At 34.5% G+C, this 26,454-nt stretch overlaps 2 protein-coding genes across 11 annotated transcripts in view; both read right to left on the minus strand.

Annotated features, from left to right (window-relative positions):
• Positions 1 to 599: 599 nt before the first annotated feature.
• The window catches only part of hts (hu li tai shao), a 62,222-nt gene continuing 36,367 nt past the window's right edge, over positions 600 to 26,454 (minus strand). For 2 of the 10 annotated variants that reach the window (XM_053767098.1, XM_053767097.1), the window contains 15 exons: positions 25,621 to 25,758; positions 25,146 to 25,240; positions 23,816 to 23,933; positions 20,939 to 20,962; positions 20,079 to 20,189; positions 19,450 to 19,581; positions 17,716 to 17,878; positions 17,021 to 17,116; positions 16,173 to 16,244; positions 14,496 to 14,549; positions 13,181 to 13,297; positions 11,751 to 11,876; positions 4,160 to 4,227; positions 3,670 to 3,812; positions 600 to 3,412 (listed from right to left, as the gene is read on the minus strand). In XM_053767098.1, the coding sequence (XP_053623073.1) occupies positions 3,672 to 3,812; positions 4,160 to 4,227; positions 11,751 to 11,876; positions 13,181 to 13,297; positions 14,496 to 14,549; positions 16,173 to 16,244; positions 17,021 to 17,116; positions 17,716 to 17,878; positions 19,450 to 19,581; positions 20,079 to 20,189; positions 20,939 to 20,962; positions 23,816 to 23,933; positions 25,146 to 25,240; positions 25,621 to 25,758 (1,455 nt within the window). In that variant the 3' untranslated portion in view covers positions 600 to 3,412; positions 3,670 to 3,671. The remainder of the gene's footprint in view (positions 3,413 to 3,669; positions 3,813 to 4,159; positions 4,228 to 11,750; positions 11,877 to 13,180; positions 13,298 to 14,495; positions 14,550 to 16,172; positions 16,245 to 17,020; positions 17,117 to 17,715; positions 17,879 to 19,449; positions 19,582 to 20,078; positions 20,190 to 20,938; positions 20,963 to 23,815; positions 23,934 to 25,145; positions 25,241 to 25,620; positions 25,759 to 26,454) is intronic. The other 8 variants (XM_053767099.1, XM_053767100.1, XM_053767102.1 and 5 more) reach the window with 8 other exon arrangements.
• Positions 4,234 to 11,740, minus strand: LOC128682430 (uncharacterized). Its single transcript, XM_053767095.1, has one exon. The coding sequence runs from the start codon at positions 10,106 to 10,108 to the stop codon at positions 6,890 to 6,892; it is 3,219 nt and encodes a 1,072-aa protein (XP_053623070.1). The 5' UTR covers positions 10,109 to 11,740; the 3' UTR covers positions 4,234 to 6,889.

Raw genomic sequence — 26,454 nt, forward strand, 5'->3', positions numbered from 1 at the left:
TCACTTTCGCATTTATAGTATTAGTTAGCATTCATATTCATATCCACATGGAAAAACAAAGGGATCTGTAAAACTATAGACAAAGACTTACTACTTTTTTAAATTGGTCATAAAATCTTTTGAATCAGGTACCTCTTACCTGAGGTAGATCTAGGTACAAAGGTCGTCTACACGGGTAACTCTCATCAATTTCAGCCGCCAAACAGCAGCGCTTGCATCGTTGTGTTCCGGTGTGAAGGGTGAGAGAGGAGGTGTGATTACAGGGTGCTGTGGTAAAAGATCCTAGGACACAAAGTCGACAACACGCGTGTGACTCTGTTGTTGCAGGCGTTGATAGGCTGTGGTGACCACTTAACATCAGCGCCCGCCTGCCTGTTTGTCTGCTTGACAGTATAATAAAGGTAGAAACTGTCTCAGGACTTTAGCTGCCTTTTACAATTTGGTGTACTTAATAAAGATAATTAAAAACAATTAATTACTTAAAAGGTTTCATCGCTAATACAGAACCTGGCCGGGTTGAGATACGTACCGGGTTGCAATCTCTAGTCAGTGAATATCCACTGAATCAGAATAGATATACAAAAATAAAACAGTATACATTATAATCTTTCAAATAGCATATATTTAGAAATAAAAAAAATACAATGATACATAACATAAACTCTGATAAGCTAACTTAAAACTAAGAGTTGCCAGTGTTAAAATAAAACTGACATTTGTGACGGAGGCAACTAAAAAAAAGAAAATATGTAGAAACGAATAATTTATTTCGTAAAACATACATAGTCTTCATAATTTAATTATAATGGAAAAAGAAATTTTAATATAAAAACTGTTACAAGCGTCAAAAGTATTCAACTTGTCATTTTATGAACTCTAGACCTTATTCTAGGTAATGTCAAATTGATCCATGAAAATAATAATAAGTAAAAATAAACATTTTTTTTTTTACAATAAATGTAAAAAGATCACCCCTGTCTAACAACTTTGCTGACGGAAAATATTCGTCGCAATAAAAACTATATATAAACACATGTAAATATTTTAAAAGTTTCACATAGTTTCATAAGTATAACAAAATATGAGACTGAAATGTAATTGTTGTATTTTGCGACCAATATTTACCGATAATGAAAAATAAGTTAAAACTCTACACAGGTAGGCTAGCCGAATATAATCTTATAATTAAATCGATAGTGCTAACATATATAATATATTTGTTTATATTAATAATTTGAATCTAATCACACAATGTCATTGCATAAAAAAAATTGTTCGATTCGGCAAAAAAAGATTTAATAAAAATTGGCAGTGATCTCGCGTATAAAATTGCTTTAATTACTATTTATTTTTCTGTATTTTCGGTTTTTATACAGCGTTTGTGTGATAGATTCGTCATATTTTTTTTTAAAAGCACGAATGGCGTAGGGTTCCGTAAAACGATCGACGAGCCCAAAACACGAAAGCATCACATGCTCCAAATAATCTACAGTATGCACCAAACTCAATCGTGAAACTATTCAGTCGACGCAATGCCATATTGTACTTAATATAAATGTTTTTTTTTTAATAATTATTACAATGTACAATTTTAGTACAAATCAAAAATAAATGTCAACATTCGATTGTACTTCAAAAATCAATATCAACACGAGACATTTACTAAAATAAATATTTAAGTAGATAAATAGGCGTTTAAAAAGGCATTATGACGGCTAAATCGTACACGATTAAAAAAAAAAACTAAATATAACTTAATGGTTACGTTTAGCGGTGCGAAATATTTTACTGAAATACTTTTCACAATGAAAAAATACGTAGTTTACAAAAAAAAAATGCACTTCCCGTATAATTTTTCGAAATAATTTGTATTTCAATTGTTTTATAATACCTAGTACAAGTTTCTTACACGAAAGAATCACTGAAGCAGAAGAACGTAATTAACAAAATCATAATTTTCATAAGATTTGTTGGCAAGTCACTAGTTGTCAATAAATTAAACATTTGACACCGCTCCCACCCGACAAAACAAAGTTCATTGAAAAGTGAGCTTTAATGTGTCTAGTTTAGACTTATTTTACTTTAGCTGTTGCTGTAAGCGGGTTTACAGCGAGCTGTCCGCTAATTTGTCGATGATGTAAAGTATGTCTACAGCGGACGCACTAAAGCTCATATTACAATGGACACAATTTAGTCGGGAGTGAGCGGTGTCACTCAGTTACGACTTTTCTTTTTGCCTGTTTGACTTTTCTTTTTGTATGTTGTTTTTAAAGAGAACTTAATATTTTCCGACTTACGTTTATGTTGAGTTCCCCAAACTTTTGTCTTTTCATATCTTTTGGAAATCGTTTCATATTTATGGGTGACACAATATATCACTAACTGACGTCAATATTTTGCCCGACGGAAAATCCTAAGAAACAAAATAGGTACTGAGCATTTTTCCTATATTGTATGTAAAGAACATACAAAACCAGTTTTACGTTATTATAATATACGTATTTTTTTTTACTGTAAAATAATTTTAATTTTCAACTAATAATAATAAAAACGAAGAAATATTGCTTTTTTTAAATACTACTTTAGGCAAAATCACGCAAAATGCTACATCAATATTGACTGAATCATCTGAATGTTAAGGTGGGTAGTAAAACATCTGCGAGTCGCGCGTGAAAATCCATCGAAGTCAAAAAGAAAGCTTATATGTATATTGAAATACAATTGTATAGTCCTAAACACAAATAATCTTATATTCCCGATACAATTTTAGAATTGTACAAATAAAATATTTTTTCTACAATGATAGTTTTTTCACGTGTAATATGCAGTTAAAATTATATTTAATCATATATTTTTAAATTCTATGCATGATTTATTTAATTTCGTGGCCAAAATTACTGACAAATTGCACAAGATGGCAGCAAACGATCATGCTTCAACATTTAAATAGGATACTAACAAGAACATATTTTTACATTATCATTTTAAGATAGGTCGTCTTCGATAAAATATTCAATGAGTATTTTTCAAAAATTCGTCACAAATTTAACAATACAATACAATATATTCAAATTAAACCCACATAGAATTGAAAAATAATTCTGGGATATATTAGTGCATAACCTGAAATTAGTTAAAATATGAATTTGAAATTGAATAAAAATACTTATTTGTACTTAACTTTTTTTTTCGCTGACAGACATGTATTTTTTTAATAACTTTTTTATTTCAAATTTAAACAGCTTTGCAGATATTTTTTCAGGTTAAGCGAACATTTTGCAAGTTATGTACATCCCACCAAATAAGCGGTGTATTTAAAAAAATAACTGGAATTACAGGAGCATGGAAAACTTAATTTTAAAGTTACATGTAATTTCTGAAGCGCGATGGCAGTGTAGAATTGTGGGATTATCTGAAAAGAGTATTATTTATTACTATCTATACCAATAAAAAGATACACTGCTAGCCTGGAGGTCTCAGGTACGATGAAGATGGAAAAGTTTTTTTTTTCAGATTGACCTGGGTCTTGGATGTTTATATATTCAAATATATATGTATTATAGAATATAGTATCGTTATCCCACAACACAAGTGTCGAACTTATAATAAAGCTAACCCAATCTGTGTGGTTTGTCCATATATGTATGACCTGTAGTATTAATAACTTACCTCTAGGCAGGTTGCGGCGTGCTCGACTTCTCCTTCTTCTTTTCTTTCTTCTTCTTCAAGAAGGAGGGAGTCCGGAGCCCCTTCTTCTTCTTTTTATCCTTCTTGGGAGAGTCCTCTGTCGACACCTCCTTCGACGGGGAGCCCTATAAAAAGGAACAACTTTTTATTCCGTATTCTTAAAACATATTTCTTAATATTTTACGACCGGCCTGACCTTGACTCTCTTTGGGTCACAATGCCAAAATGTCGCTGGTTAACTTCGAAAGACAACACCAAACGTGGAATCGGCTGTTCAGTTAGGAATCTAGTAACTCAACGAGTTCTTTTTTTTTTTTCAGCAAAAAAATAAAATTATTGTGAATACGATTTTTTTAATACTCGTGTATTAATATTTTTTTAAATACTGATGTATTTAAAAAAAAATGATACTTTTGTTTCTTTTTTGCTAAAAAAAAAAACAACAAAAGCCGCAATATTGATAGTAATGTACCTCTTTGCTGCTGTGTGAGAAGGTACTCTGATGCGCGTCCGAGTGGTCGCCGTTGACAGTGTGCTCTCCTGTAACCATTTTCATTAATTATTTTTCATTTCCAAGATTAATTTACATTGGTATAAGGTACCTATTCTATTTCATTAAATCATTACGAGAAATTAGTCTACAATATTTTTTATACATATATACAGATACAGATCTTGATTACACATAGGAAATTGTTGAAATTATTAATTTTACTAATTAATATTGCAAATAGATAAATTTTAAAAAATGTACGCTACTAAAGTAGGATCAATTTAACAGGTCACATTTGACACTTCGTCCAAATTCATAATGTCCTAAAAACTTGTAAAAACCTTGTAACGGAGGGCGTACAATATTTATTGTTACAAAATCAGACTACAAAAAAAATCAAAGATAAGGAGTTTCTCCAAAATCTTTGAAATTAATAATACTAACAAAAGAAGACATTTTTTGACAATTCTAGCTGACAGATGTCAAATGTGACTTCTTAAATTGGTCGAACTTTAAGAATTTTTTTTTATTATTTAGTATTTCAATTGTACACATAAAACAATATATTTTACTTATAAAACAAACAAGAAAAAAAACAGTTTATTTTAAAAAGAAAGCTGAACGTGTTGTTATTTTAATTAAATATATAATGGTACCTTACAATCTACCGCTGCTATACTACCAAATTAACGTTAGTATACAAATACATATATAATTTCTACCACCAGTGATGAAATTAATCACTAATAAGGCATGCATTTTATAATAAAACTATACAAGCTATGTGCACAAAATTAACAGACACAACGGACAAGGATAGATACAGACTGAACATAATTTTCAAATTTCTATCATGGAGACGGCTCTTAGATCTTTGTATTTCTATTATTTTTTTGGCATACAAGTTAATTAATTAATGTAGATATTTGGTAATTGGTTGGTAAATGTTAATATTCAAACTCTCCAATAACTTCGTATGTCATTAAATTCATCTATAGTTAGATTATTAAGTTGTGATTTTTTTTAAATCAATTATTAAAATGTCTTTCAATTTTACTGTTTCTATTCTAATTAGAAACAGTATTAATCATCACAAGTAGGTAAATAGAAAAAAAAATTGATATAAAGAAAAAAATCTTCAGTCTGCATCGCGTATTCTGCCGCCATACGGTAACAAGAAGCATATTTTAAAAATTGAAAATAAACTACATATTTTATTTTTCGTATGACGGCAGTATATAAATCTGCTATAAACCCGTGCCGTGAACTCACCATTAGTCGTTAGTAGAACGGAACTCCTCTCTCGGAACCAGCCGAAAGCTAACATGCCAGTGCAAAGCAAAAAGAAACCCAAAACATATAACTCAATAGTTAACTAATATAACAAGGCATGTGTAATTTGTAGCGTTTTTTTTTTTTTACAAAATTAGGTATGTTACATTAGCCCACAGCCAGGATAAATATTTTAAACAATATATTTTTTAATTTAACCAAAAGATTTTTTTTCTTTTTTCATGAATCGTAATTTAAAAACATAAATGAGTATTTTTACCTAAGTTATTGTGATAGAAAATAATAAAATAAATATTACGCAATGCTCAGCGTAGATGGCAGCATTCACGCAAGCCATGGACACAAGCCAATGTCATTTAACACGATTTGGAACTCAATGTCAAAATACGCTGTTTACATTTTAATTGGGCGTTTATCACACTAATACTCCTTATTCGTATCAAAGCTCAGCGGGCGAAGTGCATAGCATTTCGCTTCTCACCATCGAATCGATTCGAAATGAGACACAGCTAACCAATCACATTGCACCATTGTGACGCAACGACAACCACACTGCAATGTCATTGGTTCGCTGCGTCACACTTCGAATCGATTCGATGGTGAGAAGTGAAAATGCAAACTCGCACTTCGTCCTCTGATGTTCTATATATTTTTATCAATTGTATAGTTCTCTTAAACAATAAAACAAAACATATTTGCACAAGATTTATTACATTTGCAAAAAATAATGAAAAATTCCTAAAATTTAATAAGGATTTGACGGAATACAAAGACAAATCTCTATTCATTAATATATAGCATATAAAATCACACGACACAATATTGAAATGCATGCATTTATGTTTATACATTCACACAATGCCAATCTAGTCGCCTGCACATATACGAGTATATGGAAGTCGAAATAGGGCATCATCGCCATATATATATGCTATATATTATGGCGTATATAACACTCACAATACAGACAGACACAAATCCAAGCTTCACACCATTACAAATATATAAAAAAAACACGTTTATTTCGAAGTCCAATAAACAGTTACTATAACACGAATAATCTTAGGAATAATTTAATTTTTACTATTAAAACGCTAACAGATAAGAATTACCGAATTGAGCTTCAAAATAAACATGCTGATATTTTAAAACATCATGCAATGATATTTTTTTTACCGCAAAGCAATTTCGATAAAAATCTCATTTGTTTATTAAAATTACGGATCATTATTGCCTAACTGTATTGAAATTATTGGACCTACGATTGTTAGATTTTGTTTTGTACGAACAAAGAAGTTTGTATAGAAAAAACATTTAGAAAGTAAACAAAAAAGTAAAATGACATGACTTTAAAGTTCAAGTTAAAGTTCGTTTTGGTTCGAAAATCTGTTATTCACCTATTAATTGATATGTCGCTTATAAATTATCTCCATCGCCACACGCTTTCAGGTCTTCTTTGAAAGGGTAATCATTCATTGTAAGACCATTAAAATCGTTAGGATCAAAACTCTCAGACATTCTGAATTGCGATATTATCCTATAAAACAGTGTATCTTCAAACGGAGGCCAACTCGAGTACAGTCGAGTCTTGGACTTGTCGAGTCTATTATCATATAACAATTTCTTTTGTGGTTCGTCCAACTCATTTTTAGAATCGAAAATTTCCGATTCACACGTTTTATATTCTAAAGACACACTTGAAGTATTCATTCCAAAGCTGATATTGTCCAAAACGCCCGATCGTCTTTTCTCTTCAAAATATGCTTCTTTAGCCTCTGTATCTAATTTACTTTCGTCGAAATCAAAGCAAACGAAACTGGGTAATGTATCATCCATTCTTTTAGCAGTTCTGGCAACAGGTTTTACATCTTGTTCGACATTTTCATCGAAGGATAACCAATATTTCACGCCGCCTGTACTTTCTATCTGTTCCATTGTTATAACTGCCGCTTTTTTCACAAACGGGGAACCCATCAATGTATCATCCTTTTCATACAAAACGCTTAATTCTTCACCAACAAAATTGGCTACAGATTTTTTGATTGGTGATTCATTGCAATCGAAAACTATCTTCGAATTTTGATTACTGTCTACACTATCAACAAAAGCTGTGTTCATGTGTTCGTCTTTATCATCTAGAATGAAGGTTTCATTCAATATTATCTCATCCTCTGTCTTCTGTTCGGTGTTTTCTTCAAAATTTTCAGCTATATCGTACGTTGTTTCACTGAAATCATATATAGTTTTGTTGTGACTTGAATCATTGAGATCGACATTATCATTTGAAATTTGTGTTTCGTATGCATAGTTCTCGTTAAAGGACATTTCTTCGCATATATTCACAATGTCTTCGACGCCTGGTTCTTCGAATTGAGATTCATTTTTCATATCAACGGTATCGTGTGATAGCGGATCACATATTTTAGTTGACTCATCGAAAGTATTCTCAGCTTTATGTTTCAGTTCATAAGTTTCACAATTGTCAGGCGTATTATCATCGAAACAAGTTTCCGTAATCATAAAATTCTCTTCAAAATTTGTTTGTTCATGTGCATTATTTAAATCTTTTAAATCGCAATTAAGTTCCACAATACTTTTTATTTCTGATTTTACTTCTAAATTGGACCACAGACTTTGGGCAGTAGCTAAAATATCTTCGCTGTCTACTACAGTGACTACTCGTTTTGTTTTCTTTGCTGTTGATTTCTTAAATCTATCTGAACACATGCCATAAGCTCTATCAAAAACGTGATACAATATTGGTTGTATTATTTTGTTAGTCTGATTTTCGCTTTCACTCACTTCAGTTAAAACAGTTTCATTCAAATTTACATTCGTTTCCAATTCTTCAATGATCTGTTTTATTGAAAAAAAATCTTGATTACTAATATTCAAGGCCTCAGAGATATTTTCATTCTTGTTGCTGTCTTCAGTAATTTTTTCTTCAGAAGATATGCTTAATTCATAATTTATAATGGGTACCACAATCGTTACGCCTAATTTTGAATTTTCTGATACTTCACCCTTGTCAGCAAAACCTGCATCGTATGATAATATCTCCTCATTGCATTCAATTTCATCCGTAGTTACAGATTTTGCTATAAATTTATCTTCCAAATATTTTTGTGTTAAAACTAAATCACTTTTAATATCATAAACATCATTCAACTTTGGGTCAATACTGTTATTATTCTTGTTATCAACTTCACAGTTCGTCTTAAAATGTCCCTGAGCAAAATTATGGAAAAAATGAACAGAATCATTTTCAAAATCAATTTTGTTTAGAAGTGAACTAACAATATCCGAAATTAGTTCGTAAATCTCGAATTCAACTGTAGAATTGAAACTGGTAGCTTCAACAGCTGAACTTGTATTACTCACAACACTTATTCTCACAATATCACTAATTTCTAAAGGCTTTGCAACAAGACTTGCTTTAACTATTAGGCTGTCGGTATCCATGCTGTCTGTAGATTTCGATTCAATTAATGAATTATACTGTTTGTTAATGAACTCAAAATTTTTTGTCACAGTTTGCTCATATTCATGTATTTCCTTCTCAAGATTGCATTTTTCCTTTTCATCTGATGTCACTGACGAAATCATATCGTTATTTTCTTCATTTATATCAGCTTTATCATCTTCATCAATTTCCTTTGATATTTCATTTCCAGTTACGTCTGGCTCAAAAGAGCTTTCCTTGCTTTTATTATCAACATTCAAATCATCAGAAGTTTTAGACTCCTCTAAAATGGGTTCAAGGATTGTAGCTTTAGAAGTATTCTCACAAAACTTTTGAGGAGACTTTTGGGGGCTACAAGATTTTTTATAGTCATCGCAATAATATTTTATCGGTACAGAATAATCCCTTATATCTTTCTCAACAAGTTCTTTAACAGGACTATTATACGTAGCATCTTCAAAATCCATTTCATCTGTAAAGCTATGATATTCTCCTTCTGTAGACTCTATTGTATTATTGTTTATATCATCAGTATTCACTACTGGAACTTCTCTGTGTCGAATCTCACTTTCTTGTACTTGCACGATTTCACTTTTAGGACTTACACAAACATTTTTAGCGTTCGCTTGTTCAATAACTGTTTGGTTTTCGGAAGAAAAGCTATTTCCTAGATCACCTAAATAATTGTCTTCGTTAAATTCCTGACTCTCCACAAACTCCGCTTCCTGTTTCACGATTTTGTAAACAGGCAACACTTTCTCTTTAACTTTGATCAAATTGGGCTCAAACAATCCTTCATCGATACACTTCTGTTGAATGTTATCTACAGAGAAATACATTGAATTTGGCATTCGAATTTTACCCAAACTTTCCCTAGTGAGTTCCCAAACGTAAGAATTATTGATAGTACCACAGCTCCGGCACCTGGGCAAATGGTAATGCGTGGGATCGGGATTTTTTATATAACTATTGACAAAGCCGCTATGCGATCTTGTCCTGTACAAATTTTGAGTGCTATTTGCCTTTTGGCGGGGCAAAGAGCGAGTGCGGAAGACGTATTCGGACTTGCATCTGCCGTCCCATTCCAACGACGCGATAGAACGAAGACTGGACCGGCTACTCGCGTTACCGGCCATCTCCAAAGACTCAACATTAACTTGTTGATTAGACATCCTATTGTTAAGGCTGACTTTGCATTTTGGATCTTTCTTCTCGACATCATTATTTATATTATCATTAGTATGTCTTTCGTAAATTTGTAGGACTTTATCGAAATTAGCGATGCGGTTATATTCATGTTTTGTTTTCTTGTTGAATGTTAACGCTTCGCTCGGGAGTCTAGCTTCGTTAGTACCTGTGCGAGAGGCGGGGTAATGAAAGCATTGTTATTTTGTAGGGATTTAATTAACATTTGCTAATTGATCGGATAAAATAAAGCATATGCTTTATTGTAATTGGTTTTTGTTCCCGTCAAAGTAAGTCGGGGAATGTGTTTTGTCAGCAAAATCTTGACCGCGCAGAATTACCAATTGGAAAAAAATATTGTAAAAGATTAAATAAAAAAAATAAATGATGGAATTAATAAAATCGATCAAATAAATAATTGGACATTTTATTATCATGTTTCATTAGTTGAAAATATTAGTGCATTTTATTGTAGCCAGTCAATTAGTCATTAGGATAGCGTGGATCGAGGGAGAGTAGCTTCGCGAAGCTGAGATATACAGTCACTTTTAATTCCAAAAAAGGACCCAGAATACACAAATGAATGTGGTAAAACAACTGCTTGCTTAATTACACGATAAAATCAATAAAATATGCTAATACAAAATCAATACATATAAATACTTGCAAACGTACGGATATGTAATAGATGTATGTATATTTGGTTGTATATAAAGAGGATAGATATTACCTGCCAATAATGTGAATAAATAAGAGCGCGGCCTCACTTCTCCGTTGCAATTTGTTGCGTCGACGCAGAGCGTTGCCGCTCCGTCGTTTTACAAAGGTATGACATTGACGCACTTCATTTGTGCCATACAATACTGCGTTAACCCGATGTCGAAGCGCTACGGAGCAATGAGTCCTCGCTCAAAGTTGTATGAAAAACACGGTAAGATTTTTCCCGCGGGCTCAGTCGCGATTATCTACGCTCAGACAACACAATAACCGACACGAATACAATAATGACATGGACATCTACGAGATGACAGACGACACAAGTACGGACGCACCGCCGAGAAATTCTCTAGGTTCTCGACAATCCATTCTTTGAAACGAAAACGAAATTCCAGATATTTTATGAGGAAATTCTCATAAGAAATTTCTCGAGAATTTTACGAATTTTCACGGTAATTTCTGAACGAACGGAATTGAGAATGCACAGCAAGTGCGTTCTCAAAAATATCTAGAACGTCTCACTATACACAGCAGAATTTCAAGTATATTACATGCATCATGTATGACAACGACTGGTATAGGTTCGTCTACTGCGTCCGCTCCGCCTCACATGGGAAATGTGACACAATGAAAAATGATAAAAATGAACCACAATGTATCTGGCTAATTTCAAACACACAAAAAGGACACGAATCTTATAGCCCAAAACTCGACGAAACTGTTCACATATAAAAACAACATCCTTATATTAATTGAGTTTTTTTTTTTTTTTTCAATCCCACCTCACACCGGGTGTGACGCAAAATGTGCATTGCGCCAAATGAGCACTTGGCAAAATGCACACATATAGCGTTACACTTTGAGAAAATTTACATCGATGATAATATCACACTCCTTATATCCCTGACTCACCTCTAACGACAGACCGCTGCACCGCAGTGGTCTGGGCGCGGACCACGACCGCACGGATCGCATCGGCGCGGCGCGCATCAACGAATACTTCGTCATCTGACAGAAGACTTTGCTCTTGGTCGGACGCTTTGTAACAAAATTTTCATATTACACCCTTTTTATGTTTTTTATACCTGCGACCCACGTGATGGTAAGTGGTCACCGCAGCCTATGGACGCGGCAGCACCAGTCCTAAGGTATTATGGTACAGTACTCTAACCACAGTGCCTCTCTCGGCCCTTCAAACCGGAACACAACAATGCAAGCGCTGTTATTTGACTGATTCTATTATTATTTAGCCAATCAGTGCCCCAGCAGCGGGGACATCAAAATCAATCAATCAATCAATCAATCAATCAATCAATCAATCCAATTCATTTATTTGCATAAAATGTAGGTACAAAATGTTTGAATCATATAATATGTCCCTTATACATTTTACCTCTTGCGAAGGTATGCAAAATATTGAAAAATGTCTGATGACGATCATTACGCAAAGCCCAGCTCAGATGGCGTCACCAGAACCAACCACCCGTCACCATCAATGCACAATTAATGTATTTTTTTTGTATCATTGAGACCTAGATGAATGCTCTTCAGTTCTGACCACTATGACATGAGATGCGATCACTGTGGTGTCAGTCCCGGGTATGATCTCTGATTAGAGCAATTTTGATGAATGAACTACCAGTGAATGCGTTTGAAGAACAATATTGACACAGATCTACTAGCAACATGACCCAATGATTATAAATATATTAAGCCGGGTCCGCAGTGCCTGTATTCGTGTTAGCTAACACATAAACATTATTTACTAACCGATTGGGGGCGTGGCCTAATTGTTAGGTTTGAAAAATAACAAAAACATATTTTCCGAACCGAATGGATAACATCCCCCGCGTTCGCCTGCGGGGAGGGGAAGTGACTCATTTCGTGTCAGCGCTCACTAAAGAAAAACGTAGGGCAGCACAGTGCAATATGGAGTAAACAAACATAACAACAGTAGGCGCAGCGGACGGGCGGCTTTGCTAACATGTTTGGTCAGAAAATTGGCGCTGCGGACCCGGCTTTAAGGGTCCTAAAGAGAAATGTGCCTTTCACACACATGAAGTGATTATGGTGTCACATGAATACCAAAGACTGAGACATTTAAAAAATCCCAACAGAAAATACTTGACCGCTCATCTTAAAATAACAATAATTGGATGCCAAAGAAGTAGTATAGTATTTAACTTCAAAATTCCCGCGGGAGCGAAGCCCCGGGCAACATCTAGTACCAAACAAATTAGTTCCTGTAACCTGACGCGCAAGCGATCACTCAACCAAGACCTTTACAGTGATGACACGAGTAAAACCCCAATCACACTAAAATAAGAACAACGAAGCCTCACCTCTCCCGAACCGCGGGACGGTCAACGACATAGGAGAAGTGACTCGAGACACATCGGTTGGTGCCGAACGAAGGAACGCTTCATCATCAGACAACAGGTTCGGGTCCCGGTTCGTATCTATTCAAAGAAATCGCGACTAATTGAGAACCGTCTTGGTAATTTTTCAATTTGTTGTACTTCCATATAAGACTCGGCCAACCAGCACATTAGGGCCACGGTCACATTTTCGTCAATATCTTTATATATTAGCGAATAATAAAAAAAAAAGTAATAGTACTTACAAATTATGTTACACGAGATAATTGATTTTACTAGAAAGCATTCGTTTCTATTGGACACAGTACCCATAATTTACTAAAAATTGGTAGCCACCAAAATCCTTGTCGTAAATTGTGACAAAATTTTGTATCTAAATGAAGACTATAATTGGTACTATATAATTAAATTCTTTAATAAAGTTTGCTTTATTACTATAATCTCATGTGGTACTTTTTTAGTTTTCGCTATAAATTAAAAGAAATCGATAAAAATCTGATGGCGATGCTAGTGAGTATCTTAATGGAACTTATAAATCGGCTTCTGTACTTCCCGCCTTAGAATAGGACCACTCCCACATCCTACCGTACATGTCGTACAAGACGACTAAGGGACTAAGCCTTGACAACCGATAGGCATCAACAGTATTCCCAAAGAGAAGAATAATGGGCTGCTGTGATGCTGTGGTAAAAGTGAATCACGTTGTCTCACAGTTTTGATCTCCGGTCAGATCAAAATTATACTTTTCAGATTTACCCAAGCCTTGGGTATTTCATACGAAACCAACATAATATATTATTCACTTTGGGGCTAACTTAATCTGTGTAATTTGTCCCTAATCTACTACTATTATTATGAAGGGGTAAGAGTTTGTGAGTTTGTATGTTTGAGGCGGGTAATTTACGAAACTACCGAACCGATTTCGAAGATTCTTTCACCATTAGAAAGGTACATTATCCAAGATTGCTATAAGCTATAGTTTATCTCAAAATTCCCACGGGAGCGAAGCCGCGGGCAACATCTAGTGAAATATACAAATATTTTAAATAATTCAATATAACAAAATAGACGTATATAATATATATATATACATAATAAAATAATATTAATAAAGAACATAAAAAAACTGAACAAAAATATTGCAGACACATTGTCACATACCTATCTGTATTATTCACATGCTATCATCGGAAAGTTTCTTTTTATATTTTCTGTATCTACAATATTTTGTCCAAGCAATGTTAATCATTATACTAAACTACCACAAAATCCTACACACCTTTGGTCCTTTCGGCGTGGGCCCTCTCCGCGTTTAGAAAATCGGTAGTGTCCGCTAAAGGAAGACAACACATTTTACCATTCACATGCGTGCATACGTAAACTTTATTATCAGTGGCGTAGCTAACGGAGAGCTAAATGGTAGCATGCGCCGGGGGACCCTACACTTTGGGAGCACTCCTGATCGATTTTTTTTTCGTTGCAAACTCATTATTTCATTTCTATACCCATACTTATATAAAGAAAATATTAGTATTTTTGTTTGTAACGAGTAAACTTAGAAATTACTGGATCAATTTTGATAAGATTTAGGAAAGAATCAAGAGCAACATAGGTTACCTTTTATCGCACAAAAGTTTAATTATTAAAATAGTCTAGTTGCGATTGGGACTCAGATCTAAAAGTTACTTGTAAATTTCATCATTATTATACATGTCATACATACATGTGAAAGTCTGTTATACTTTCACAGCTACATCGCCGAGTCGATTTAGATGAAATTTGGTAATGCATATAGATATAAACCCCAGCACAAACATAGACTAACATTTTTTGAACCGAGAGGTCCCGGGTTCGATCCCCGGTCGGGTCATGATGGAAAACTGATCTTTTTCTGACTGGCCCGGGTCTTGCATGTTTATCTAGATATGTATTTGTTATAAAATATAGTAACGTTGAGTTAGTATCCCATAACACAAGTCTCGAACATAGGGGCTAGCTCAATCTGTGTGATTTGTCCTAATATATATTTATATTTTAAAATTTCTTCATCCAGCGAGCAGAAATAGGCCGTAAAAGTTTGCATGACAAACCCACTCAGTACATTTTGCCACGGCCGGAACTGCGGCAAGCAGCTAGTGTAATATAAAACTTAGTTGGGGCCCCCATGTTTTTTCGCATCATGGCCGATTATCATTTAGCTACGCCACCGATTATCACGACTCCTTCCTGCAATGTCGTGCGTGCGTTTGCTTACAGTGAAAATGTTATATTCTTATGATAATATTGTATCTAGTTTTTTTACAAATATTTTTTATAATATTTTCAATGTTAGCAAATATTAATACTAAAAAAAGACACCGCCGCAATCTCAGTAAATAATTCACCTCTGCGTCCAAAATTTAAAACAAAATCAAATTTGGGGTGCAAATATTGATATAGTTCATTTATACCATGATATTTCATGCTCATTATGAAACTAACCCATGCATGTTTCGAAAAATACGTGCCAATAAAAATAAAAAAATAAAGAAAATTCGAAATTTCTGTACACAACAATATTAAAAAAAAAGGTTACGTGATATTTTTTTACAAAGCAAACTATCGATTTTTTTTTAATATTACGAGCAAGAACACTCGTGGCAATCGATAGTATTGCCTCGTTATGATCTATCGTATCGACATAATCGGAAATTGGATTACGTAAACAACCCAAATTCAAATTCAAATCATTTATTCAGAAATTAGACCTTCACAGGCACTTTTTCTCGTCAATCTTTAAATTTATAGTTATTTCTCACAAGCTAGAAACTACTGGTACTACCCAATTTGCAAGTCAGATTATCGATAGCACTATCTGCGCGTCTCTTATTTTACTGATTTGTTTATATGTGTTTTCATTGCGCGAGAAAGAGATAACAAACAGACAGACTAGCGATATAATTAAAAAATAACTCACCATCGCTAAGCACGACCTCTGGTTGGCTGCGAATAGGAACTTGCTTCGTTTCTATTCTCAACACGCGGTGCTCTGAAAATCCCAACAATAAGCTTTTTGTTTTGATGATTATTCGAAGGCCCTTATATCATCAGAAACACCAGTGAAAAAAATACTGTGATAATGACAATACTTTCAAAGTTATGACAAAAATAAAATCACACATTTTCGGACTCGTCCAAACGCTCCGTACTAAATGACACGAACAAGTGACGTCACAACGTGCTACAATGTTCGCGAAGCAAGATATGTTTGTTCGACAGCTACATTAAATATTACGTTTATGGTGACGATTTCTTCATAAAAGTTGTTACAAAATTTTTGTATTTTATGATGTTTAAATTTATTTTTATAATTTCATAATTTTGGAAAATGGACTTTCCAAACAAGTTTAAATCTTCGTATTTAGATCCCGCTGCATTGTTACAGTCTGTGAGTCATCATAATGATACTAAATATATCTATTTTATCTAGATTATACATATTTTTTACAATTATCTGACCTTGTCAACTACCCTTTTGCACTTAAACAATAACGTCTAAAACAATAATAATAAAACCTATACTTACCAGAGTAAGTAAGGGTTTTATCATTATAGTTTTAGACGTGAAACGTTGCTTCGAAGCCGAGATAGTGAAAACAATAAATTATGAGCGTGCAAACAAAATAAAGCTTCAAATTCAAAAATCTTTATCCAAATTAGGATTATTATACATCAAAAAATTACTTAAAACTAAATCTACCGCCGAAAGTCGGCGTTTTTCATCTGGCGCAACAGAGAGAGAGAGAGAGAGAGAGTTGGACATACCATCGCGCGACTCCTCCTCGGTTTCGGAAGGCGCGCTGGCGGGAGATGTAATCTGGGCCGCACTTATCGCTTCAGACTCCGATAGATCTGTGTCATCTGTAACGGGATGGAAAGCATAAGTTTTGTTTGTTGTATCATCATCACTCTTCCATTTTATAAAAAGAAGTTGGCGCGTCTGTCTGTACGAATGCGATGAACTCAAAACAGGAAGGAAGGAATTGAGGAAGGTTTAGGTGCATGTATAACTTATTATGGTGTTATCCGAGCGAAGCTTAGTACATTAATAAAAAAAAACACAACATATACAATACATACATTATAGAAAATATGCATAAAGGCGAATATTTCATGAAAACTAGGTATAGGCTACCGAGGACGGAGCTGCGGACAACAGCTAGTAATGGTAGAACTCTTGAGATCTGAGGGCTTAGTGCGGGTTTGCATTTCACTTCTCACCATCGAATCGATTCGAAGTGAGACGCAGCGAACCAATCACGTTGCAGTGTGATTGTCGTTATGACACAACGGCGCAATGTGATTGTTTCGCTGCGTATCACTTCGAAACGACCCGAAGTTGAGATGTAAATGGCAAACTCGCACTAATCCCTCTGATCGAATATGTCGCGAGCGTACTGGCCCGGCCCCATTGGTCCGTTGCGTCTACGCAGAGCGTTCTATTAGACCACAAGACTCACACTCGTTCCCGCGCTGTTTCCTCTCGACCGTGCGCCTGTACTCGTCCAGTTCGCGGTCCGAGATCTGATCGAACGGGTTGCGGGCGTAGGGGGCGCTGTACACGGTAGCGTTGTGTTGGTACCCCCTTTGGATGATGCCCTTGGACGCCGCGCCCATTAGTACCTGTAATACATAATTATTATGACAATTTTCGATTTTTATTTTACATGCACGTCGCGTAAAAGTAATTTAACTAATCAGATGGAAAATTTAAAATGTATTTCATGAAACATAATTGGAAAGGAGATGATACAATGGTGTCCTATTTTTATGCATACAATTTTATGACATAATTTAACATGGCATACTTTTACTATGGCATAATTATTTTTATAACAATTTGAACCGTAACTAACCTAACTCAACCCAAAAGTTAATTATGCCACAAACCCGTATGCCAAAAATCAATTATGCCTTACACCTATTATGCCAAAATAGTGTATGCCAAAGAACAATAGGACAAAATAGTTTATGCGATAAAAAGTGGTCCCTGACAGTCCCTAATATAATTCGGTCGAACCGAATCTCGATGGTTATATATAGATAGCTCGTGGTTAGAGATTTGGGACATTCATCAGGACATATCCGATTAGACAATGACGTGGGTATCGATACCCACTCGAGTCCTGCATTATTTCATTTATTTATTTATTTATTAAATTCAAACATTTTACATAACGTAAATTTATCTGCTAGCAGTGTAACAAAAACCTTATGTATAGGTTTGAACGTACACTGGCATTCACGTCGAACATACGTAAAATGTAAGGTATTAGATGCGTTGACCTATAAATCTGGCCGAGGCAACTCAAGTTGAAAAAAAAAAAAACAAACAATTCTGTCAATTCATTATTTAAACATTTTATTTTTTCGTCCACACTTTCGACAGCCATAAAATCATTCAAAAGACCAATCGATTCACTAGGAGTAGAAGACATTTTGAGATGATTTTCGTAAATAAGTCGAGTCTTGTACATCACTCACAGCGAGTGAAAAATAAATGTACTTCGTTAAAAAATCGATCGATTTCCACTCTTTAAAAACAGACGTTTAAAAACAGTATCTTGTGAACATTACAGTGGACGACAGCACACATTGCTACTCACAACGTGGCCGCCGGTGTTTTTCAAATTGAATTCAAATTCATTTATTTTATAAACACTATTATGTGTCTCGTCTTGGCGCAAAATGTGCTTTTAATAATAAAAAAAACTGTTTTAATCAGTTGCTTATATAAATTATGATCAAAAACACACAAGGGCATTTTGAGAGATGGACATTTTGAGGAAGGACATTTCGAGAAAAGGAAATTATGAGAAAGGACATTGTGAGAAAAGGACAATTTACGCCAAGACGCGGGCAATCACCAATTAACAGTTTACAAAAACCTATGTCTGGCGAGTTTAACTCTAAATTATCTAGAGCTCACATTGTGACTGTATCACGGCAGACATATCAGTGCATAATCCATCTATAAACAGTAGAAGTTCTGTGTCCTTTTGGCAGGCAACACTGTGTTTTTATCAACCAATCTTGAAATTCTAACTTCGTTGAAATTCTACACTTTACAAACACGTAACTTGTGAACATTTAAAATGTTTCAATTCAATTTAGGATGATATACATCACTTGTTGAAGTCGAAAATCAAAATTACATAAACAAAAGTCCACTTCCAAAGAGCATTGTGACTCACCACGTGGTCGCCGGTGTGTGTGTTGACGGCGTCCTCGCCCACGAGTTTGGAGGCCTCGTCCCACGTGACGCCCTCCAGGATGTGGGACTGGGGGCCGGCGCTGATCTTGTCCGCGCGACGGTTGTCCTTTATCTGTTTCAATCAATCAATCAATCAATCAATCAATCAATCAATCAATCAATCAATCAATCAATCAACATTTGTTTACAACATCCTTTGTGTATCGCATTGTACACCCTGTGGGGACTCTGGAGTACTTAGTGAGAATCTCAAGTGTTCCCAGTACAAGCGAGAATTTCCCACGAGAAATGTACTTTTCCCACAATAAAATCCTCACCTATTGAGAAGTACTTTTAGAAGAGTAAGGACTCTTAACGTATATGCACGTACATAAATGTATGTATATGAAATTTCAAGAATATTGGTTGAGTAGATAAAGCGTGAAGACAAACATATTTACTTCCAGATTTATAATATTAGTTGGGACTATTGCTTTATCATAACTTGAAAAAAAAACATAAAGAAACTAGTATACTATTTACTATGTATGCGACTACTTGACACTAAACGGTAAGTCATTTCGGATGCCTTTAGGCGACTCAATAAGAAATTGTGGAAAAAACACATACCTGCTGTTGTAATGCCTTGAATTCTTTAGGATTGGTGTTCTTAGGCACAAATTGTAGCGTGTCAATCTTGACTGGGGTACTCGAGTGCGCCGGCGAGCCATCTTGAACCCACTGCCGTTGCATTAACGTCGAGTTTCCAACAATACACGTGTAGGGAGAAAAGAAAAGTTTCAAATTAGTAATGTTGCCAGCATAGAGTTAGGAAGGGTGTGGGGAGTGAGTGAGACAGAAATAGATCCTGGCCATCGAGCATGTACAGTACAGTTCTTTTTTATTTAAAAATAAATAGAAAGAATCTCACGCAAAATTTTCAAATTATTTTTTTCCTCATGCAAAAATTTTTTTGTTGAAAAAAAATAAGGATCGTAAAAAGGAAGAAAAAAAAAGGTGCTGAGAGGATTTTCCATGTGGCAACATTAACTAGATAACTTTTTCTCTTACGCTACACTGTACAGACTCGATGATTTTTTTTTAAATAAAATTATTACGTTATTTAACATAAAAATTTTATTCTTGTAACCAGGGTAAGAAATGAAATGCTGTCGAAATTATATTTTAGTAATAGCATTAAGTTACGTTATTCCATTAGCAATTATTTTTTAAAATTTTAAAAAGCAATGTGACCATAAACCAACCGAAAAATATAGAAGTAATAAATATTCTAAAATTAATTAATCAATTAAATGGGAAACAAGATTTTTAATTTTATTTTCTAAACGAAACGAACAAGAAGAAAAGGGTAAAAATATATAATATACTGAAAAATAAACATATAAATTAAGAAACATATCTGAAAAAAGACATAAAAGCCCCAGTGTAAGTGATTAATAAAGAAAAAAACTTCACAAAGTATTATTTACCTCCTCGTTGTTAGCGTCGACCCACTGCAAAACATTATTTTATTAGTCACGTCACGAAAAAAAAAGTTAAAAAAAAAAAACAAAAAAAAAATGGTATTTCAAAAGCATTTCATTTGTGAGAAGCGTCGATTAAAGAAAACGTAAACTATGATTTATTTTTTTTTTATTGACTCGGTAAACATATAACTCTATAAAGCACAATTTTAATATCGAAGCATTATTTAAACCAACATAATTTGATGTGATCGCATTTTTCTTAAGTATTCCGCGTATGAGAATCAACCAGGTTAATCTCAGAGGTATTAACGCTCGCAAAAGTGTTCCGCTAGGCCGCGAAGCCGTTACGAATAACTTATATAATAAAAAAGAACCGGTATCGAGCCCTGACTGGCGTTATATAAAAAAAAAGTGCGTGACAGTTTTTTTTTTCGTATAAAAGAAAAGAATATTCCGAATATGAATACTACACAATTTTGGGAAATGTCGTATTAAACATGTTTTTTTCCATCATAGTATTTTTTTTTCCAAAATATAGATATACGATCACATCATTATATTATGTAATATCGGAAACCCCTGAAAACTTTTTAAAAATACAGCAGGTTATTTAAAAAGATTTTGTTAAGTTCGTCAAACTCCGTGATTTATATATTTGATGACCAATTGTTCAAAACTGCAATACTAATACATTAAAATTGACTTGTATAGACAAATTCTGTTTATAGTTTAATTTTAAAAAAATATGTACTCAAAATGCAATATATTGGCATTTAGATGTAAAATATAAAATAAAAATAGGGTTTTTTTTTTCGACATTTCTTTATCGCGCAATTTGACGAAGTAACCGTTGTTATAAAAATCAACACACATATAAAAGCATTATTTATATAAAACGCGATTCATATATTACTTTCTTCATAAATTATATCTCTTATATTTTAACAGAATTGTTTGAAAACCTATTACATTATTTGACAAAAATCGTAACAATGTTTTGTGCAAAGTAAAAACTGCCTTCTATTGCAAAATCCGGCGATTGAACGCAATACAACGTTCGTTTGTACAGGAATGTATGTGTGCGATATAAGACTAAAGATAAATTAAAAATGTTTTTTTCAAACAATTCTTTAATATTTCCCTAAAACTAATCCATTGTACAAGATTTTTACATCCTGGTATAATCCCAATAAATATATTTCTTTCAATTAACACTTGTATGATAGAATAATCACGTGAAAGCAAAAACGAAAATCAAATGGATTTTCACCGCTGAGCCCAAGGTCACTATCTGAAAAGTCATTCCTAATTATGCCATATAACTTTATGAATTAGCCTAAGAAAAAGCACAAATATTATCATAATTACACTGCGAATTGCACACAGAACATAATGGAAATAGCAGTATTCTTGTACCATATGAATATATTCATATACACAGTATTCTTGTACCATATGAGTATCAATATTTTCGATGGCATACTTCACACAAAGTGATAAAATTGTGAGCTTTTTTTGCGAGTTTAGTATACATGAAGCGTGCGTTTATATCACTCACAAAAATCTACTCAATATGTACGAAATAAAATATCTTTAACATTAACGCCTATATTTTCTTACACTTAAGAAACTATAACGTTATGTTTTGAAATAAAATTCAAAACTTAGAATATAGCAGTCTAATAATATAATTTTGGTGATTATTGAACTTAATAATAATAAAAACTTGGATAGTAAAAATGAAATTAATTATATGGAATGCGCACAGTCAAAATTAAATTAGGAAACATCAACAGAAATGACAAGAGACAATACTAATAAGACAGAATTTAGTCAAAAAAAAAAGTTGAAAATTCCGCAAATTTTATGTGTCTTATTATTACTCTGTATGATGTCCATAATAAAGATTTTATACAACCATTGTATAGCTATACTTAGCCGACATTTTCATAATCGACTGCTCTTCTAATTAGCCTCCCTAATATCTGTTTATAATCTATCTCCTCTGATGCAGCCCCTGTTCTTAACAATTTCTATAAAAATGCTCTTACTCAAACTTTACTCTTAGTAACCGCTGTTATATGTCAATTGCCAGCAAAGTAGAGCTGTCGAATTTTTGTTTTTTATTGTAAATTGAAAGATCGTAAAGATTTTTTTTTACAAATCTTTAATTATCTTTTACGCAACTGCCCAACGATAAAACGACAAATTTCAAGGTTAACGCCATTGGTCATAGTAGTATGTTTCGTCTTGCAATGTATTGGATATTATAATAGGCCATTTTGATTTTCTAGTGAGTGACGTCACACAGCCTACGTCACTTCCACCTCAAAAATGTAATGAGTTATTCGATTTCCATGAGCGACTTTCTCGGAAAACGGATTGATATATAGACGTTTGTCATAATATTCATAACACGCTCTCTAGTCTAATTTGAAACTTTATACTTTTCATTATAATAAATGTTATAAACAACCGTCACGACACTACACTTAGTTGACATTTTCCTAATCAGAAGGCTTAGTGAGGGTTTGCTATTTACATCTCGATACGAAGTGAGAGGCGGCGAACCGATTACTTTGCGCCATTGTGACGCAAACGACATTCACACTGCAATGTGATTGGTTCGCTGCGTCACATTTAGAGAAGAGAAATGAAAACCCGGACTTCTCCCTCATTTGCTGTCTTCTAATTCGCTTTCTTAACAACATATCTTCTTTATTTGTCCAGTTAATCGAAAGACAATCGACCGAATCGAATAAAGTTCCAATTATAATAAAGTCCGATTGGGCAGGGCAGTGAGTTGGGCACAAAATCTTTCAATTTATCTTTAACATAATTCAACATCCATTACTCGGCCTCGACCCTGAGATATTCTACCTTGGTGATCTTCTTCGGGTCGCTGGTGCCGGTCTCCAGCACCTCCACCTTCTGGTACACATTGGGCGAGTTCAGCCAGCGAGTGCGCTCGCCCGTTTTTCCTCCCTTCTTCCACAGTCTGAAATACATACTAATATTATATAGTCTGCCAAGTGGGGTGTGCCATAACGAAACTATATTTTTTAACATACATACATACAAACAAACATCAATCTGAAAAAGATCATTTTCCACGTTGAGCTGACCGGGGCTCGAACCCGGGACCTGCAGTGTTTCAGTCCGGCGTAATGACCATTAGGCTATAGAGTCGTCGTGAGATGATGATAAATCATAATTGACTAACATTCTACTTGGGGAAAAAAATCAATCTTTGTATGTATGTGGCGCGATAATTTTCGAACCGTTGGTCCGATTTTGATGAAATTTAAAAGGTATGTAGGATGTGTATGTAGCCCTTAATATCCTGAATTTTTAAGTTCGTGGGGCATCAAAATCGGTTCAGTCGTTTTTGACATATTCACAATTTTGTAAAAATGTATTATAATAAATGAGAAAGTAATTTTGTTAGTTACCTCTTCATGCTCTATCTACTCAACCAATCTTCTTGAAATTTTACATGCAAACTACATAGTTATCTACGAAGTAAGGAGATAAACATAGGGTATCTTTCATCCCGGATAAGTTGAAGTGGTGGTGTAATGGTTAAGACGCCCGCCTGTGGATCGAAAGGTCTCAGGTTCGTATCCAACCTGTGCCATATGAGCTTGTATAGGTACTACAAGCTGACTCAAATATAGTAGTTTTCATCGACCACCACTTGCTTCCAGTGAAGGAAAACATCGTGAGGAAACTTGCACACTGGTTGACAGTCTAGTTCCCAGTGTGTATGCGACTACCTGCCGCTAAATGGCGGTAAGTAGTCGTACAATGTTTATGTTTTTTTTTTTTATTACAAGACTGTATAGTTTGTTATTTCTTCGGTGTCTGTGGCAAATCAAATAAACGAATTATCTATCTAAAAGTCATGTCAGATGCCTTTAGACGACTTGAATAAAATCTGACAACGGTGTTAGCAACAACACACTCGATATGATGATGATGATTCCGGGAAAATAACTGTTCCCTTCAAAAGCTAGTTTAAAAAACGGTTTGCAATCCTGGAGTGCCGGCAGAGGTGAAAACTTAAATATTAACGTTGTGCATTTTTGACGTCTTACGAATTTTCGATCAGGGTCACGCGTGTCCTGACGCGAGTTTAACATTTTCTACCCGTCACAAAAAGTGCACAACGCCGCTAAAGAAGTTTTTCACTTCAATAATAATCACTGACCCCTGCTTGTATAGTTCTTCTTCCTCAAGCAGGTACCCGAGAGAGGACACCGCCGGCGGGACCTCCACGTCGTTTTTGGGCCTCGGCACGTCGTTCTGAAACGGAAGGAAAATTTTAATATTTAAACATTGTCAGCGTTAATTTTAGTTAACTAATTAAGTAACTAATTGAGCGAGCGAGCGAGGTCTAGAAGTCAACTTGAGGCAAAAATATTTTTTGTTTGTTGGTAACGCGATAAATTTCGAACCGTTGGTCTGATTTTGATGAAATTTAAAAGGTATGTAGGATCTGGTCAATATGATTTTTAAATTCGTGCGGAATCAAAATCGACTAAGTAGTTTTGGAAATATTTCCAATTTCGTAAATAAGTAAGTAAGTAATAATCTGAAAGTAATTTTGTTTGTTGCCTCTGCTCTTTATCGCGAAATTCCCAAGTGAGCGAAGCCCCGGTGCTACTGCAGCTAGTTCGACCGACCTTGATGAGCGGGTTGCGGTAGATGTAGCCGGTGCGGAAGCCGGCGTTGTCCAACATCCGCATCAGCGCCTCGAACTCCTCCCCGCCCACGCGCCACTTGTTGCAGTCCGACGGGGGCTTGCGGGACGCCTCGTAGATCTGTAACGACGTATCTATTATTCCAAGTCACATTACAAGGTTTTATGATTATGTCAACGACAATAATGTTGGGCCCATGCGCGGTGCCGGTATCCTCGTAATAACATAATTGTAATTGATTTATGACATGATTACGTACATTTTGTACTGTCAACAGGCACATAAACCTACCCAAATTCATTGCAAACTCGCCTGTATTACCGCGGCATAAAGATCCACGCAGGGTAACTTTACATGAAAATTTTAATCTGACTGAATTTTAGTACGGTACTCTAAAAATGGAATAATATTCTTTAATAATTTGCACCACGAATCACATGTCATTTCAATAAAATCCAATAAAATTAATAATTTTTAAATCATGGTAAAAAAATATATATTTTAGAGGTGATATTACACTCTATGTTACTACGTCGAAGTTTAGGTAAATAAATATGAATATATAGAGACCAAATCACACAGATTGAGCTAGCCCTAAAATTCGAAACTTGTGGTTATGGGATACTAACTCAACGATACTATACACTATCACATATACTTAAATAGATAAACATCCAATACCCAGGTCAATCTGAAAGAAGATCATTTTCATCTGGGCCTGACCGGGGTTCGAACCCGGGACCTCCAGTGCAGTCCGGCATGATGACTATTAGGCCACGGAGGTCGTCAAGTAGGTAAATACGCACAACAATATCC

This window comes from Plodia interpunctella, chromosome 30 (genome assembly GCF_027563975.2).
Source record: "Plodia interpunctella isolate USDA-ARS_2022_Savannah chromosome 30, ilPloInte3.2, whole genome shotgun sequence".
Taxonomy (NCBI): Eukaryota; Metazoa; Arthropoda; class Insecta; order Lepidoptera; family Pyralidae; genus Plodia; species Plodia interpunctella.

Bases quoted from the DNA above. Each gene is read 5' to 3' on its own strand.
- LOC128682430 (XM_053767095.1), bottom strand. From the start codon at position 10,108: ATGTCTAATCAACAAGTTAATGTTGAGTCTTTGGAGATGGCCGGTAAC.